The sequence below is a fragment of the Branchiostoma belcheri genome, unplaced genomic scaffold (genome assembly GCF_001625305.1).
Source record: "Branchiostoma belcheri isolate BF01 breed outbred unplaced genomic scaffold, Haploidv18h27 scaffold65, whole genome shotgun sequence".
Taxonomy (NCBI): domain Eukaryota; kingdom Metazoa; phylum Chordata; class Leptocardii; order Amphioxiformes; family Branchiostomatidae; genus Branchiostoma; species Branchiostoma belcheri.
Window position 1 is genome coordinate 915,790 of NW_017804298.1, and position 13,985 is coordinate 929,774.

The 13,985-nt window shown below is 45.3% G+C and overlaps 1 protein-coding gene across 1 annotated transcript in view; it reads left to right on the plus strand.

Annotated features, from left to right (window-relative positions):
* The first annotated feature begins 3,006 nt into the window (after positions 1-3,006).
* Positions 3,007-13,985, plus strand: part of LOC109483586 — a 45,020-nt gene continuing 34,041 nt past the window's right edge. Inside the window, exons 1-5 of the mRNA XM_019786621.1 lie at positions 3,007-3,429; positions 10,930-11,076; positions 11,610-11,720; positions 11,998-12,149; positions 12,651-12,768. Of these exons, the coding sequence (XP_019642180.1) occupies positions 3,141-3,429; positions 10,930-11,076; positions 11,610-11,720; positions 11,998-12,149; positions 12,651-12,768 (817 nt within the window). The 5' untranslated portion in view covers positions 3,007-3,140. The remainder of the gene's footprint in view (positions 3,430-10,929; positions 11,077-11,609; positions 11,721-11,997; positions 12,150-12,650; positions 12,769-13,985) is intronic.

Sequence of the window (13,985 nt, forward strand, 5' to 3'; positions counted from 1 at the left end):
AGAGAGAGAGAGAGAGAGAGAGAGAGAGTGCTTGATACGGATTTACACGGGGACATATGGGGAACACTTAAACTTGTAATGCTAGTAAAACGAACATGAACTTCCGCCTTTGAACAGCTTTCATCATATCCCCAGCAAACCATATCCAAGTCCCTTAGTCTCTCATTTCATGTTAAGTAAGACTAGTTAACCATACATGGGTTTAAGTGCAGGCCAGGCTTTCTTACTTGCAGCTGTTGCGCCACTGTTGCCATGGTAATACGTACAGCGTATTTTCTGCCCTTTCGTCAGAAACGGTCTCCAGAGTTACCTGATCCCAGGCCCTTGTGGTTTTGGAGTAGAAGAAGAACGGGCTTCAAATAGCTTGTTGCGTTCCCGGTGTCGGTACGGGCCGGCTTTTTGGCCGTATCTTCAACTTTAATTACACTCTAGCGTCACGTCTGATGCGTATTGTCAAGCAGAATACTGTAGTATGATAGCATGCAGCCTCTCTATAATTGGGAAAGATTTTCACTGTCCTCATCTTGAGCAAACTGTTGATCTTTAAGACTTTTTTAAAAGATATTTGCTGCCTCACGTGCCCTCGCGTTCTTCTATGTGGGAGAGGTGTGCCATGGCTACTGTTTGCCTTGCACTTTTCATCTCGTTGACTCTTGGACAATCATGGAGCCTACCGAACAATATGTGGGGTAAGTCTGTGACCAAGTACTTGCCATGTTATTTTAGCATAAAAACTCTGACATTTTACTAACTTATCGAAAATTGCACGGTTTTCACACGTATTGTTCTGTATTTCTGTTGCCTTCGCCATTAAAAAAAAAACATTCAATTTGAAAAAGATTTCTTTTCGGACTCTCTACTCCAAGCTTTCTTCAATTCTTTCTCATCTCTTTTCTGTCTTTCTTTCTCCCTTTTTAATTTACTTCGATTTTCTCTCTTTTTCTACTTTCTCTGTTCCACCAATAGTTACATTTACTCTTTACTTGTAGGCACACCACAAACGACACGGCTCGTTTGTGAGTCCCAGACGTTGTCTCTAGTCTGCAGATGGCCTCTTAAGATCCAGGTTAACTCCGCCCTGTACGGTCGCACCCGGCGCGGCCCCAGCTGTAACACCTGGCCTGTCTACACAACAAACTGTAGGAGCCGTAAAAGTCTATCTGCCGTGAGAAAACGTTGTCAGGGACGCCGCACCTGCAGCGTAGCGGCCTCCAACAGCGTGTTCGGGGATCCTTGCGTCGATACGTACAAGTTTTTGGAAGTCGCGTATCGATGCATTGGCTGTAAGTTTGTATGTATATGTTTGTATTGTATCATTGTATCACACCAGCCCTGTATTTTAACTCTATGGGTTTGAGCCATTACACTTTGGGTTTTACGTGCTTGATGCAATACTTCCTTGTCAGAGCTTCCTTGTCAAGCTTTGCGCTCTGACCGAAGAAGTCAAGCCTAAATCGTAGCTTGTAAAGATAATGACAAGGCTGGGATTTGAACTCACGACCTTTTGGTCCAAACACCTATATATCTGGACCATTGTACGTTTATGCCTCGAGCATGAATGCACTCGCGCAAGCATGGCTTCATGTCTATCGGTGCAATTAGTTTCAATGCTGAGTGTTGAACGTTTTGCGCGCCTGGCAAAATGTTATCAGCAACTTCATGGACCAAACATCCGTGTCAACTCTCGATGGCAGCTAGCTGTACTTACAAGATAACAGAATTAAGGATATGACTAAGGGCGAAACCAATACAGAACAGGATACAAAGTTTCGATATCTGTCATAATATCGCTTAGTCGTTGCAATACTCGTACACATTGAAGACCCACACGCTGACATGGGGAAAATGACCAGGAACGGAAAACCCCTCATACTTCTTCCTGCCACATATAGCAACGAGGAGCAGAATTCCAGTCAGAAGCTCAGAGGAAGGTGTCACGGTGAAGGTGTATGATAGACATCGAAACATCAGCACTTTCTTTGAGAATATTTGGTTGCGTAAAAGAAACCTCCCATATCCCCAGTATTTCTATGCCGTTTCCTTATGAAATTATACCCGAACCCCTTTATTCGTGTTCATGTATTGTAAAGTAGGACGTACGTTTGAACTATTAACCTACATGTAGGCCGGGCTTTCTCAGTAACCCCACACCAACCAGGAAGTGGCGCCCGTCAAAGAACAACTATCATCCCAAGCCAAGGACGCTATACAGACAAGCCGATTAAATATCAAGATTTGCAGAAACAACAATGCATGCCACATTGTCATTCATCAATTTATCAAGGCGTAAACTTCCAAACAGTAACTTTAAAATTTCGCCGTTTGGGTACGACGGCTTACTCTTATCACACAATGCGATGCGCTGTGTCTCTTACTCAAGTACGGCAAAGGGGTCCTCCAAAAGAGACAATGTGAAGGTTTGCCCCTACCTGTGCCTTTGTGATGACCTGGCTGACGTACTGCACGACTGTTGAGGCCCTGTAGTCGTAGTCATACCGAGATCCCGGCTTGTAGTTCACCAGACTTGCAGCCGACGCGGTGCAGAGGACGGTGGTGAGCAGCCACGGCCACAGCGGGCTCGGGCGTACCGCCGACATTTTACCGTGTTTCTTTATAATCTTAGTTTGGTCAAGAATGTTAACCTCCTTGGTTTTGTGTACGTGACAGATGCCCTTGCTGTGTAGAGGTGTTTCCTTCCAGGGTGAGTCCGAGGCGTCATAACAGGGCTAGACCACTTGCCTCATGCGGGGAGAGACGAGGCTTGCGGACATTTTTATGGCGACTTCTCTGCTAACTTGTTCATGCCACACAGGTAGTAACCTCTTGTATTCAGTTTGACGTAACTGAATATGACTGAGGCATTACTCCCTTAACTGCTCTTGCATGTATCGGTTCTTTTTTTACAAAACAGATGTGTACCCTCCGATTGGTACGACCCATGTCTACAAAGTACTCAGTAATCAGACAGACCGCTATTGTATCCTGATTTATACGCTCATACTCACCCAGCCTCGGGAAGCAGGAAACACCGTATATTTTTTTCTGACTCATACACGGGACAGGTGACTAAAGAAGGGCTCAGTACCAGTGACCCGTCTAATCGTTGTTTAGTACCTGAAGGTACGTAGTTCGTGCCAAAAATGTCGATGTTTAGAACCGTATTGTGCTTGGGGATTCTTGTCTTGCTTTGTACGGACGTGAGGACGTGGCGACGCAGGCGGCGGCGACGGTGCGACTGGCACTGGGGCAGCTGGAGCGCCTGTAGCGCGCCCTGTGGGAACGCAGGAACACAGACCCGCCATGCCAGCGGCTGTGGAGCGCCGGGGCCGCAAACTCGGGCCTGTAACAGGTTCTGTCACAACGGTGGAACGGCCCTGTCTCACTCCTGCAGGTGTCCGGACGAGTTTTGGCACACCTGCTGTGGCAACCGTGAGTTTTTTTTTTTAATCATGCTGAACTTGTAGTGAAAGTTTGTAGTCTCTAGACACTACACTCCCTTGCGTGTGTGTGTTGCAGCAAGGAGGTTCAAAGGTTCACTTATAACTCCATAGTTGCAGTTAAGTTTGTAGTCTCCAAGCAGATGCTAAAAGATCTACATGTACCTCCTCCGTTTTCTTGTATTACGTCTGTCCTTTCTTTGGGTCAGCCCTTGTCAGTGCCTTATCCCTGCCTGTGCTGATTCTTGTAGTGATTTGTTTCATTGCCAATATTCAAATACAATACACACTCTAGTGCAATACACACTAATGTAGCACAACTACTATAGTTAATACACACTTCAGTAAATACACGTTGTTGGCTCTGTTAATTAATCTGTTGTAATTTGGTGATTAGGGGCTGATTGGGCCCTCTGTCCCAGGACTTGATCAGTGAAAAAGCTACCAGAAGCGTGATTTCGTCACCACCACACCTAACCATTGTTACAAACATAAAATGTTTGCTCTAAGTACTGATTTTGATGTTTGCCATGCCGTTGTTTGCACTATATGATAGCCATCTTTGACGTCAATCTATTGCGTCGTAAAACTTTTTGATGTGACTTAAGTCCAGGGCATTGAATGTATAGGTATACTTACACTTGAAACGTTTTTAAAAAACACAACTACTAGGAGTTACTTGGGAAACCTGTATGAAAACATGAGGTCGTGTGGCATAGCGGCAGCGTGCTCGACTTGGAACCAAGAGGTACCGGGTTCGAGTCCTGACATGCCACCGATCTTGTGCCCTTGGGAAAGGCACTTTACACGACTTTCCTGAGTATCGTCTTGTACTTTTTTTTGTTCTCTACGTTGGTGGCGGCATAAAATAAGTTGATATAACTTGAGTGAGCTGTCACCATGTCTAGTCATGAAATGTTGGAATATAAAAAAAAAACATGGTTTGTAGCGGATGTTACAAACCACTTCTCAATATCTGCTTGGAGGTCAAAAGTTTGACTGATTGTATCTATGGCCTTGCCATAAGTGTTTACACATAGGAAGTCGGTGTGTGTGTCTGCATGCATATGACCTTACGTAACCTGAACTACCTTAAATCCGTACACAAATTCTACTTTAGCCGTAGGCAAATACAAGACTCAACTAACACGCACAGGAAGTTGGTGTACATGCTTGGGCGCACGTATCTTAACAATTAACATACTATGACTTGCACTAATCTAACATTAAACACACAGTTTTAGAGGCACGAAAAGATAATGGTTACTTCGCACTGTTGCAATTGTGCAACTACAAACAATGGCCGTGATGTCTTAACCCTAGTCTCTACCAGACTAACTACACTGGCTATATATAGGAGAATATTTGCCGGGGGAGTTTGGCCGCCTTGTGGGTTTGACTGGCCGCGCAGTTAGGAAGAAACTACCTCCCCGCGGCCGGACTCCCTTGGCCAATTTTACTCTCTTTTTTTGCCGAATTCTACGATCCGTTTTTCCCTAGAAAGGCCTGGTGGAGGCTATGTTAACTGAGCAATTGGAGCTTACGGTACGATTTAATTTCTGTAACTGTCTTTTGTAGCCTTCAAGAAATATAAATTAAATTCATTATAAAAGCTTACAAGATACACGGTCAATTATTCATAAACTGATCTATCTCTTACAGAACAAAGAAAATGAAAGTGAAACTGTCTGAGCGACGCGTTCCTTCATTCTGGTTGATGCCCTAGAGTGACGTCACTACTTACATTGTATGTAATTCTATAGGCTCGCGGATTGTGTAATTACACGGTGTGCCTTTGTTCGGAGTTTGTAAGGTAAACATCTCTGGTTGCTCAAGCCGGCGGTGAAAGAAGGTGATGAAAGAGTAATCCCTTTATTGGGTTATGTGGGTCAACTAAACGCTTTTTCCGGGTAAAGAGGATTTCCTTCTTGAAAAAAAGCAACTATTTCTTCCCCTAGACTAAGCAATGTAAGTCAAGCGAACGTCACCAATAGCAGTGCAAATTGCCGTAACATAACATCGCTTATTGAAGAAAAGAAAAACACAAAATTCTCTTTGTGTTGACTGCTGTTATTTCTAAACAGTCGTCCCATTTCCTGGTCTGATTGTAGGCCATGCCCACACTAGTTAACTCAATAGTGCCACTATACAGGCTAGCTTCTCGGCTCCAGGGCCAAGCTGCCCCAAGGACATTTTACCATACTCAGCATTAGCATGGCGCCCGTCATATTCTACCTCTTATTGCTTCTCTACAGAATATATGTACACACTACGTACATACTAGTATTCGATAGGAAAGCGATGCAATACACGACTGCTGGGGCCCATTTAGTCTGGGTGCCAGGATGATGCCAGGGTAAAGATACAGACTAGCTCCCCGGCTCCATGGCTAGCCTGGGTGCCAAACTGTTGCCAGAGCCAGTATACAGACTAGCCTGGGTGCCAGACTGTTGCTAGGGGTAGTATACAGACTAGCTCCTCGGCTCCATGGCTAGCCTGGGTGTCAGGCTGTTGCCAGGGTCAGTATACAGGCTAGCTCCTCGGCTCCAGGACTAGCCTGGGTGCCAGGCTGTTTCCAGGGACAGTATACAGGCTAGCTCCTCGGCTCCAGACATAGCCTGGGTGCCATACTGTTGCCAGGGCCAATATACAGGCTAGCTCCTCAGCTCCAGGGCTAGCCTGGGTGCCAGGCTGTTGCCAGGGCCAATATACAGGGTATAGTTCCTCGGCTCCAGGGCTAGCCTGGGTGCCAGGCTGTTGCCAGGGCCAGTATACAGACAAGCTCCTCGGCTCCAGGGCTAGCCTGGATGCCAAACTGTTTCCAGGGCCAGTATACATGCTAGATCCTCAGCTCCATGGCTAGCCTGGGTGCCCGACTGTTGCCAGGGCCAGTATACAGGTCAGCTCCTCAGCTCCAGGGCTAGCCTGGGTACCAGACTGTTGCCAGGGCCAGTATACAGGCTATCTCTTCGGCTCCAGGGCCATTCTGTCCCCAATGGAATTTCATTTCATTTCATTTTATTGTACCAAAGGCACCCCTCAGTAAAGACCCTGAGCAACTAGTGGCTTGCCGGCTCCGAGCATCTAGGCTAAGATCTTTGGAGATAAGGTACAGTGTATCCAGTGCAAAATGATCTAAGCATGTTTACCTGTGCCTTTGTGGCCACCTGGCTGACGTGCTGCACGACTGTTGAGGCCCTGTAGTCGTAGTCATACCGAGATCCCGGCTTGTAGTTCACCAGACTTGCAGCCGACGCGGTACAGAGGACGGCGGTGAGCAGCCACGGCCACAGCGGGCCCGGGCGTACCGCCGACATTTTGTCCAACGGTCTCCAACTAAGACGAGAGCTCTTCTGTTCTGATAAGTAGCGATGTCGTGGATTTTAAAAGATCTATTTGATAGTTCAGCTTCTGCTTCTTGCCCTTTTGCGGAGGGAAGAACAGCTTCCTTATGAAGACTAGACCATTACCTAGGGGTGGGGAGGTAACGTGGTTTTATAAATAAGAAGAACAGGTGTTTGTGTCTATCATTATATAATATCTGTTGAGTGTCAATGAATGTTACTTAATGACGATTTCGGCGGTGACTGTAAGTTATAAGCATCATAATTTGTCAAAATGGCTGGGAAAATGGAAAGGCATGGCGAGATAAAGACTGTATCATCTACGCTTACATCACCTAGACACAGGTTGTTTATATCATACCCGCTCCTGAACTTTGGCTTAGATCGCCCCAGGCCTGGTCCCTTCAACAGAGATAAACAAAGACTTCTTTGTTAAGCTGACGGGGACATGGATTTCTTCTTTCGTGGAATGAATAGATAACACATAAAGGAGAGGAGAAAATACCTTTTTACTGTCAATAAGGAAGTAAAGGCAGGGGACATTTCTGGCGACACTAATTTTTCTCGGCGACAGTCACATACAAAATGGCCAGCATAAGAATCTTACTGACCGCGGGGATAGTGTTGTTGCTCTGTGTGGACGTTACGGTTACATTTTGGGATAGTCGCAGGCGACGGCGGCGACGGTGCAACTGGCACTGGGGCGGCTGGGGAGCCTGTAGCGCGCCCTGCGGGAACTCTGGCATACAGACCCGCCATGCCAGCGGCTGTGGGGCACCGGGGCCGGAATCTCAGGCCTGCAACCGGTTCTGTCACAACGGAGGGACGGCCCTGGCATATTCCTGTTCCTGTCCGGATGAATTTTGGAACACCTGCTGCGGCAGTCGTAAGTTTTAATCTTGCTCAACTTGCAGAAATACTTGCGACGCAATCTTTCCGAGCGCTAAGTAATTGTACATGACTGGTTCGTTCTTTCTGCAAGTCCATGGTATAAGACGTTCCATGGAGTTAGATAATGTTCCTACCTCCATGGAGATACGAAGTAGTTGTATTAGCCAGGTGTAAAGCTGTCGCACTTTTTTCCACGTTTTCATAGATGAAGTGATGTTTTCGTGCCTGGTTAGCAAACTGAACGTAGGCATGTCTGGTAACAACAAACTGTAAGGTGTGTTTGTGGTATATGTAGACGCAAAAGACGCCAAGGTCTGCTTTGCCTAACTTTTTCTAACTGCCCACCTAGCCCCTGGTCCGGGCTTTGGGGGTACAAGGTAGACGTAAAGATAAAAATTTGCCTGGACCTACCCTAATATTGTGAGCAAAACTTGTTTTGTCATGGTTGACGCACAAGTATTTCGGTTTTCATGGATGAATTTCGGGTAAACAACAGATGTGTGTCAATGTTATTCCCCGACCGGGCCAGGTATATGTATATGTACACACAGAAGAGGAATGTCTTGCTCCAGGGTTTCCTCTTGTTTGTCTTTTGTGAACAGTTTGCACTGAAGCGTGTGATTGGTTTGGGACAGAACTGCCCTGGTAGCGAAAACGCCGACATGTTTTACGTGACACACGTGCCTTACTCATCTAAGCTATCTTCAATAAAAACAAACAATGATTTCTATCCCGTAGGCTAGGATATACATCTCTGATGATCCCCGCTCATATTATCACTTCACAAGGTGTTTTTTTTCCACACATGCTTTTGAACGTGATCGGTCTTAGGTCTGATGGTGTTGGTGGATGAACGTAGTTTAAATGGCGTCTCAACTAAGAGTCTCAACTAAGGACATTGTACACTTAAGATGAGTTTAAAATATATCCCACTCGTGAGGACAAGATATGAAAGCTGTCAGAGCACGTGGATATCCTGGGTGTTTTACACATCAAAGAGGATGGATGCAGATAGTTTTAATGGCGTGTACATGTACGTACGTCAGTACGTCTGAACTAAAGACGGCGTACACTTAAGATGAGTTTGAAATATATCCCACTCGTGAGGACAAGGTTGAAAAAGCTGTCATAGTAGAAATCCTGCGTGTTTAACACATCAAAGGGGAAGGATACCGATAGATTTAACGGTGTTTGTGTGACATTTAGCCACACAATCCCGCTATATCCTCGCTGCAAAAGCGCCACCTGCTTCAGCTTATCATAGCGGCAAAGGATCATCAAGAGTATCTATATTACATTCTAAACATCTCAGAACCACCACTGACTTCTTGTCAACGAGTAGGTAAAGATAGGTGACAATTCTGGTGACACTACGTTTTGCTTGGCGACAGTCTCATACAAAATGGCCAGCTTAAGAATCCTAGTGACTGCGGGAATAGTGTTGTTGCTCTGTGTGGACGTTACGGCGATATTCTGGAGTCGAAGACGGCGGCGGCGGTGCAAGCACAAATGGAACGACTGGGGAGCGTGTAGCAAGTCTACCTGCACCCAGACCCGCACGGCGAAGGGGTGCGGGGCGCCCGGGCCGCAGACACGTACATGCGTCCGGGTCTGCCACAACGGCGGGACGCCGCGCTCCTCCACTAGATGCTCTTGTCCGGATAGGTTCTGGAACCGCTGCTGTGGCAAAAGTAAGTTTTGCTGGTGCCTCTGTAGGATGGGGATGTAGGATCTGCTTAATCTCAAAGCAGATCCTGGGGTGGCCATAGGCACTATCAAATTGGCCAGGTAGCCACCCTAGGATCTGCTTGGAGAATAGGGTCTATTCTCCATGGTTTTAGTCTGTTTGCAAAACCTATTTTACCTACCGTGCTAAGCACTTGACTCGTACCAAACTAACGCCGTATGGTCAGCGTTGGGGTTTTAGACTCCACGGGGATAGTTCTGTTTTCATGTTGCTCTGAGCGGACGGTAGCTGACAGGTTTGTGAGAACGGCATTTTTAGCTGTTGTCGGTACTGGAACGCCTGGGGACCCTGTAGCGCCTTGTAGGAACGCAGGCACCCAGACCCGCACAGCTAGCCACTGCGTCATGTGCGCGCCGCCCCGACCGCAGACTCGGGAAGATGTGTAACTGTTGACTACAGGGAAAGTTGCTGACTCCGACTAATGTATAATCTATTAAAAATGTGTTTTTAATTGCGCCTGCTTCCAAACCTGACAATGATCGCCCTCTGAGGCTGCGTTTGCTTTTTGTGTTTCATTTAGGTAGTGAAGTGTGTCTCATCTGTTGTAGTTGTACGCAGTGGGCGCTACATGTATGTTGAAAATGGCTTTGGCCAAATCTCAATTCATAGCGTGGGTAGTTTTGTTCATCTCGGCGGACTTTTGTTCCAGTACTTTAACCCTGGTACACTTGTTGTGCAATTAAGGTTTGTCTTAAAGCACTGCCCTAAAAGAATGCACAAACAGCAGGACATAGCGTGGCAAAGATGCAGGAGTAATTTTTTTCCTAATCAGTGCAAAGTGAACCTGGTCTTAACATCGTATATCGATGATTTTCGGTTCAATATAATGTCACATCAATTCCCTCGCTTAAGTGCACAGACACATTCGATCCCAAAATTATCAGATATATTTGCCGTTCTGCATACCAAGAGCGTTGGGAGGCTCCGCATGTTTTTATGACCAGGCAATTGTAAAGTAGTAATTACCAAACTTGTTTTTGTCTGAAGAGTGTAAACACTGTTTGCGTTGAGCCTTTATTGTCAACACACGGGCAAGCACACAGTTATGTGTATCATGGTTATGTACATAAGACGGAGAGCGCGTGAATGCCAGCATGAAACGTACAATTGTGGTGTTTTTCAGGGAGCAGGAAAAGTTTTCAAAGAAATTGTTACAAGAGCCCTGCCATTTTAGTGTGTTGATGGTCCAAAGGACGACAAGTACTTGAACTGAAGCAAATACATGTGTGTGTGTGTGTGTGTGTGTTTAAGAGGCTCCGTGGGCGTCACTCGATGTGTGTTGTTTAGCTGCAAGATTTAAAGAGCAATTTGTAGTATGTTTTATATTTAGTTGTGAAAGATGGCCTGGCGGATGTTGTCATATTGTTTAGTACAAAGTTTCTTCTTCATTATGCTCAACTTGTAACACTTTCAACATGATGTCTTGTTCAGGAATTTTGCCTATACTTCAAGTAAAGTCTTCTTTTACTTTCAAGTGGATGTCGCATGTGCCATTTCTGTCTCCCTGCAGCATGCACGCGCATTGCCAACTGTGAGCGACTGATCTGCACCTCAGCAACAAACCACCAGTGTAACCGCTGTAACTATGACCGGGGCGGGCAGATCAAGGCATACCAGCAAGTGGCTTCAGGAGGCTACCCCAATCGAGTCTGTCAACGTGAGTATTGCCTCACTGTGTGTTTGCGTTTGTGTGTGTGTGTGTGACACAGAGAGAGATAGAGAGAAAGAGGGAGAGAGAGAGAGAGAGAGAGAGAGAGAGAGAGAGAGAGAGTGTGTGTGTGTGTGTGTGTGTGTGTATGCAAGTGTGTGTGTGTACACGTGTGTGTGTGACTGAGAGAGAGTGTATGTGTGTGTGTGCATGTGTGTTTGTGTGTGTGTGCATGTGTGTGTGTATGTGTGTGTGTGTGTGTGTGTGTGTGTGCGAGAGAGAGAGAGAGTGTGTGTGTGTTCGTGTGTGTGTTTGTGTATGCAAGTGTGTCTGTGTGCACACGTGTGTGTGTGACTGTAAGAGAGAGAGAGAGAGTGTGTGTGTTTGTGTGCATGTGTGTGCGTGTGTGTGTGTGTGTGTGTGTGTGTGTGCAACTTTACTAGTGACGTCACAGCTGACCATTTCTAACATGTGACTTCTTATTATAAGCATATTTAACCCACCAAGATGACACTTAGTCACTAACTGTTTGTTTGTTTCAGAACGATGTTCCTGGAGACCCGACAGCAAGTTCTGCTACCCCGGCCGCTGCCCGGGAACACCATCCACCTGCACATGTGCTCCTGGATTCGGCGGGAACAACTGTCTCAGAAGTAAATATAGAAAACTTTGCTCGAATTTTTCTGTCATCCCTAAGTAGATTGTCAAGTTTGCGTAGCTATAGTCTAGTCTTCTAATAACATATTCAATTGGAAATTTATTTAATTCTCTTTCTTGGTGAGTCTATGTCCTTGCCACCAATTTAATGATTACGACATCTCATACAAACTTCAATCAACTCAGATTGACTAATATTTTGGCCTTCATCGCAGGAGGACATATATTTGCTTTTATATTTTTACATCGTCATTGTTTTGTTTTTCGTTTTAGTTTCTTCGCGGCCGACTATCATGCACTGCCTGGCGAAGCTGCAGCGGGTGGTAGGTGGGGCTGAGAGGGACACGCTGGAGGCAGACTGTGGTGCTGTCACAACAACGTCTACTGTCTATGTCGGGAGGCACATCACCTACAACAGACTCCAGGTGCAGAATATGAAAAATTGAAAGTTGGATTTTTGTTCCAGCACACCAGTATAGATTAGGATTTACCCACTCAATGTTTTATTTTCCCTCCAGTCTTCCAAAAATTGACTAGTGTACTATACTCTTTCAGCATTTGACTTACTGGTAATTTAATGACCTAATCTATTAATGACCCTTCTCTGGGGCAAGGCACTATGTTGGCCAGGCTGTGGGTAGTGGGCCCCATAGAAACAGCCTGGCCAACTGCCCTGCCCCCAAAAAATCTGCTTGGAGATTAGGTGACACTTGACCAAAATCAGTCATTGTCTTTGCATGTCAATGAAGGTTAGACATCCAGGTAATAAGATACGCCAAAAAGCAGTTACTCAAGCTAACTTTTCAAAATCATATCCAGTTGCTTGAGTAACTGCTTTTTGGCGCATTGTCTTAAAGTTTGTAGTTTGTGTGGGCATGGGAAATTTAATTTTATATAGTAGTCTAACCGAACCCTCTTATGTGTAGATGACCTGGGACAGTAGTTGGACTGGGCCAACTGCCAGGGATTGGCCGAGGCCGTACTACATCAACGACTTCAGGGTGGGCATCGTTACAGCCTCTTCAACATGGAGGCTGCTCAGAGGTAGGCTTTCTTTGTTACAATTTGTACATCCCTACAAACGACTCCTTTTTCAAATTTCAATCTGTTTTCCGGCAAAATGTTGGTTACATTATGTAGCAAGTGGCAGTACAGAGTTGTAGGGGCTGGTCATCATATATATGCCATGTGTTTGAGTAAGAATAAGCAGACTTAGTCTATTAGTTTGGTGTCTTATAATCCCTGTAGCAGGGTTCAGCTAAAGTCACATTATGTAGCAAGTGGCAGGACAGAGTTAGTGGAGGAGGTGGGGGTAGATGACACTTTAGAGTTACACTTAAGATTTTGTAATGTTTATCAAAGATATTGGTGGGATTGTGTGGCACAGTTCAGCTCAGAACCAACAGGTTTGAATCCTGCACCTGTAGATGATGTCTTGTGTAGGCTAGCTCCTCTCTCCTTGCTGATAGCCAGTTTAATTGACCCTCTGCACAGTGGCAGCTGGCTATATACATGTATACGCCAGCTTTTGAACATCTAACTCTATTTGTTTAACTCGGTTGGGTTAAGGCAGCCTATGGCATACTATGAGTAGTATTTCATACATATGTATGTAACTTTTGATAGCTTGGTCACACCACAACTAAACTTCACACAGTTCTAGTAGTACTTGAAACACATTGGATAAAGGTTATTTTGTTTTTACTACTTCTGGATTTTTGGGTTAAAAATCAACATTTTGGTTAAAAAAAAGCTGTTTACTTTGTGGCTTTACGCGCAAGCGGTAACAACACCTTTCATCATGATATTTTACAAGTAGAAAGCCAACCCCCTATTTATTATTTTTGTCCGAGGCTATTTTGTTTTAAATGACAGTTACATTGTTTTTTTTGGCCAAAAACGACAGAAACAGCTATTTTTCTGTCATTTTTCGTTAAAAAATCGCCACAGTTTAAAAATATCGACTTATATGCAAAATAGCCTCGGACAATTTTGATAAAAAAGTTATAATACGTAAACATGGATTACTCTTAAGATCAATTATGCTGTTTTCAGCTGCGCGTAAAGCCGTTTAGGGCATACTCCGTGAATAAAATGCGTAACTACGCGGGTTTACAGGGGAAACATACAAATGACCGCGGGTAACCCCGAATTCGAACACGCGTTCTATTCGAATGACGTCATATCGAACATGGTGGAACATGATTCGGGTTCGAAACATGTATGTGGCAATCGTGCAGGCACACCCCCGAACTCGAACA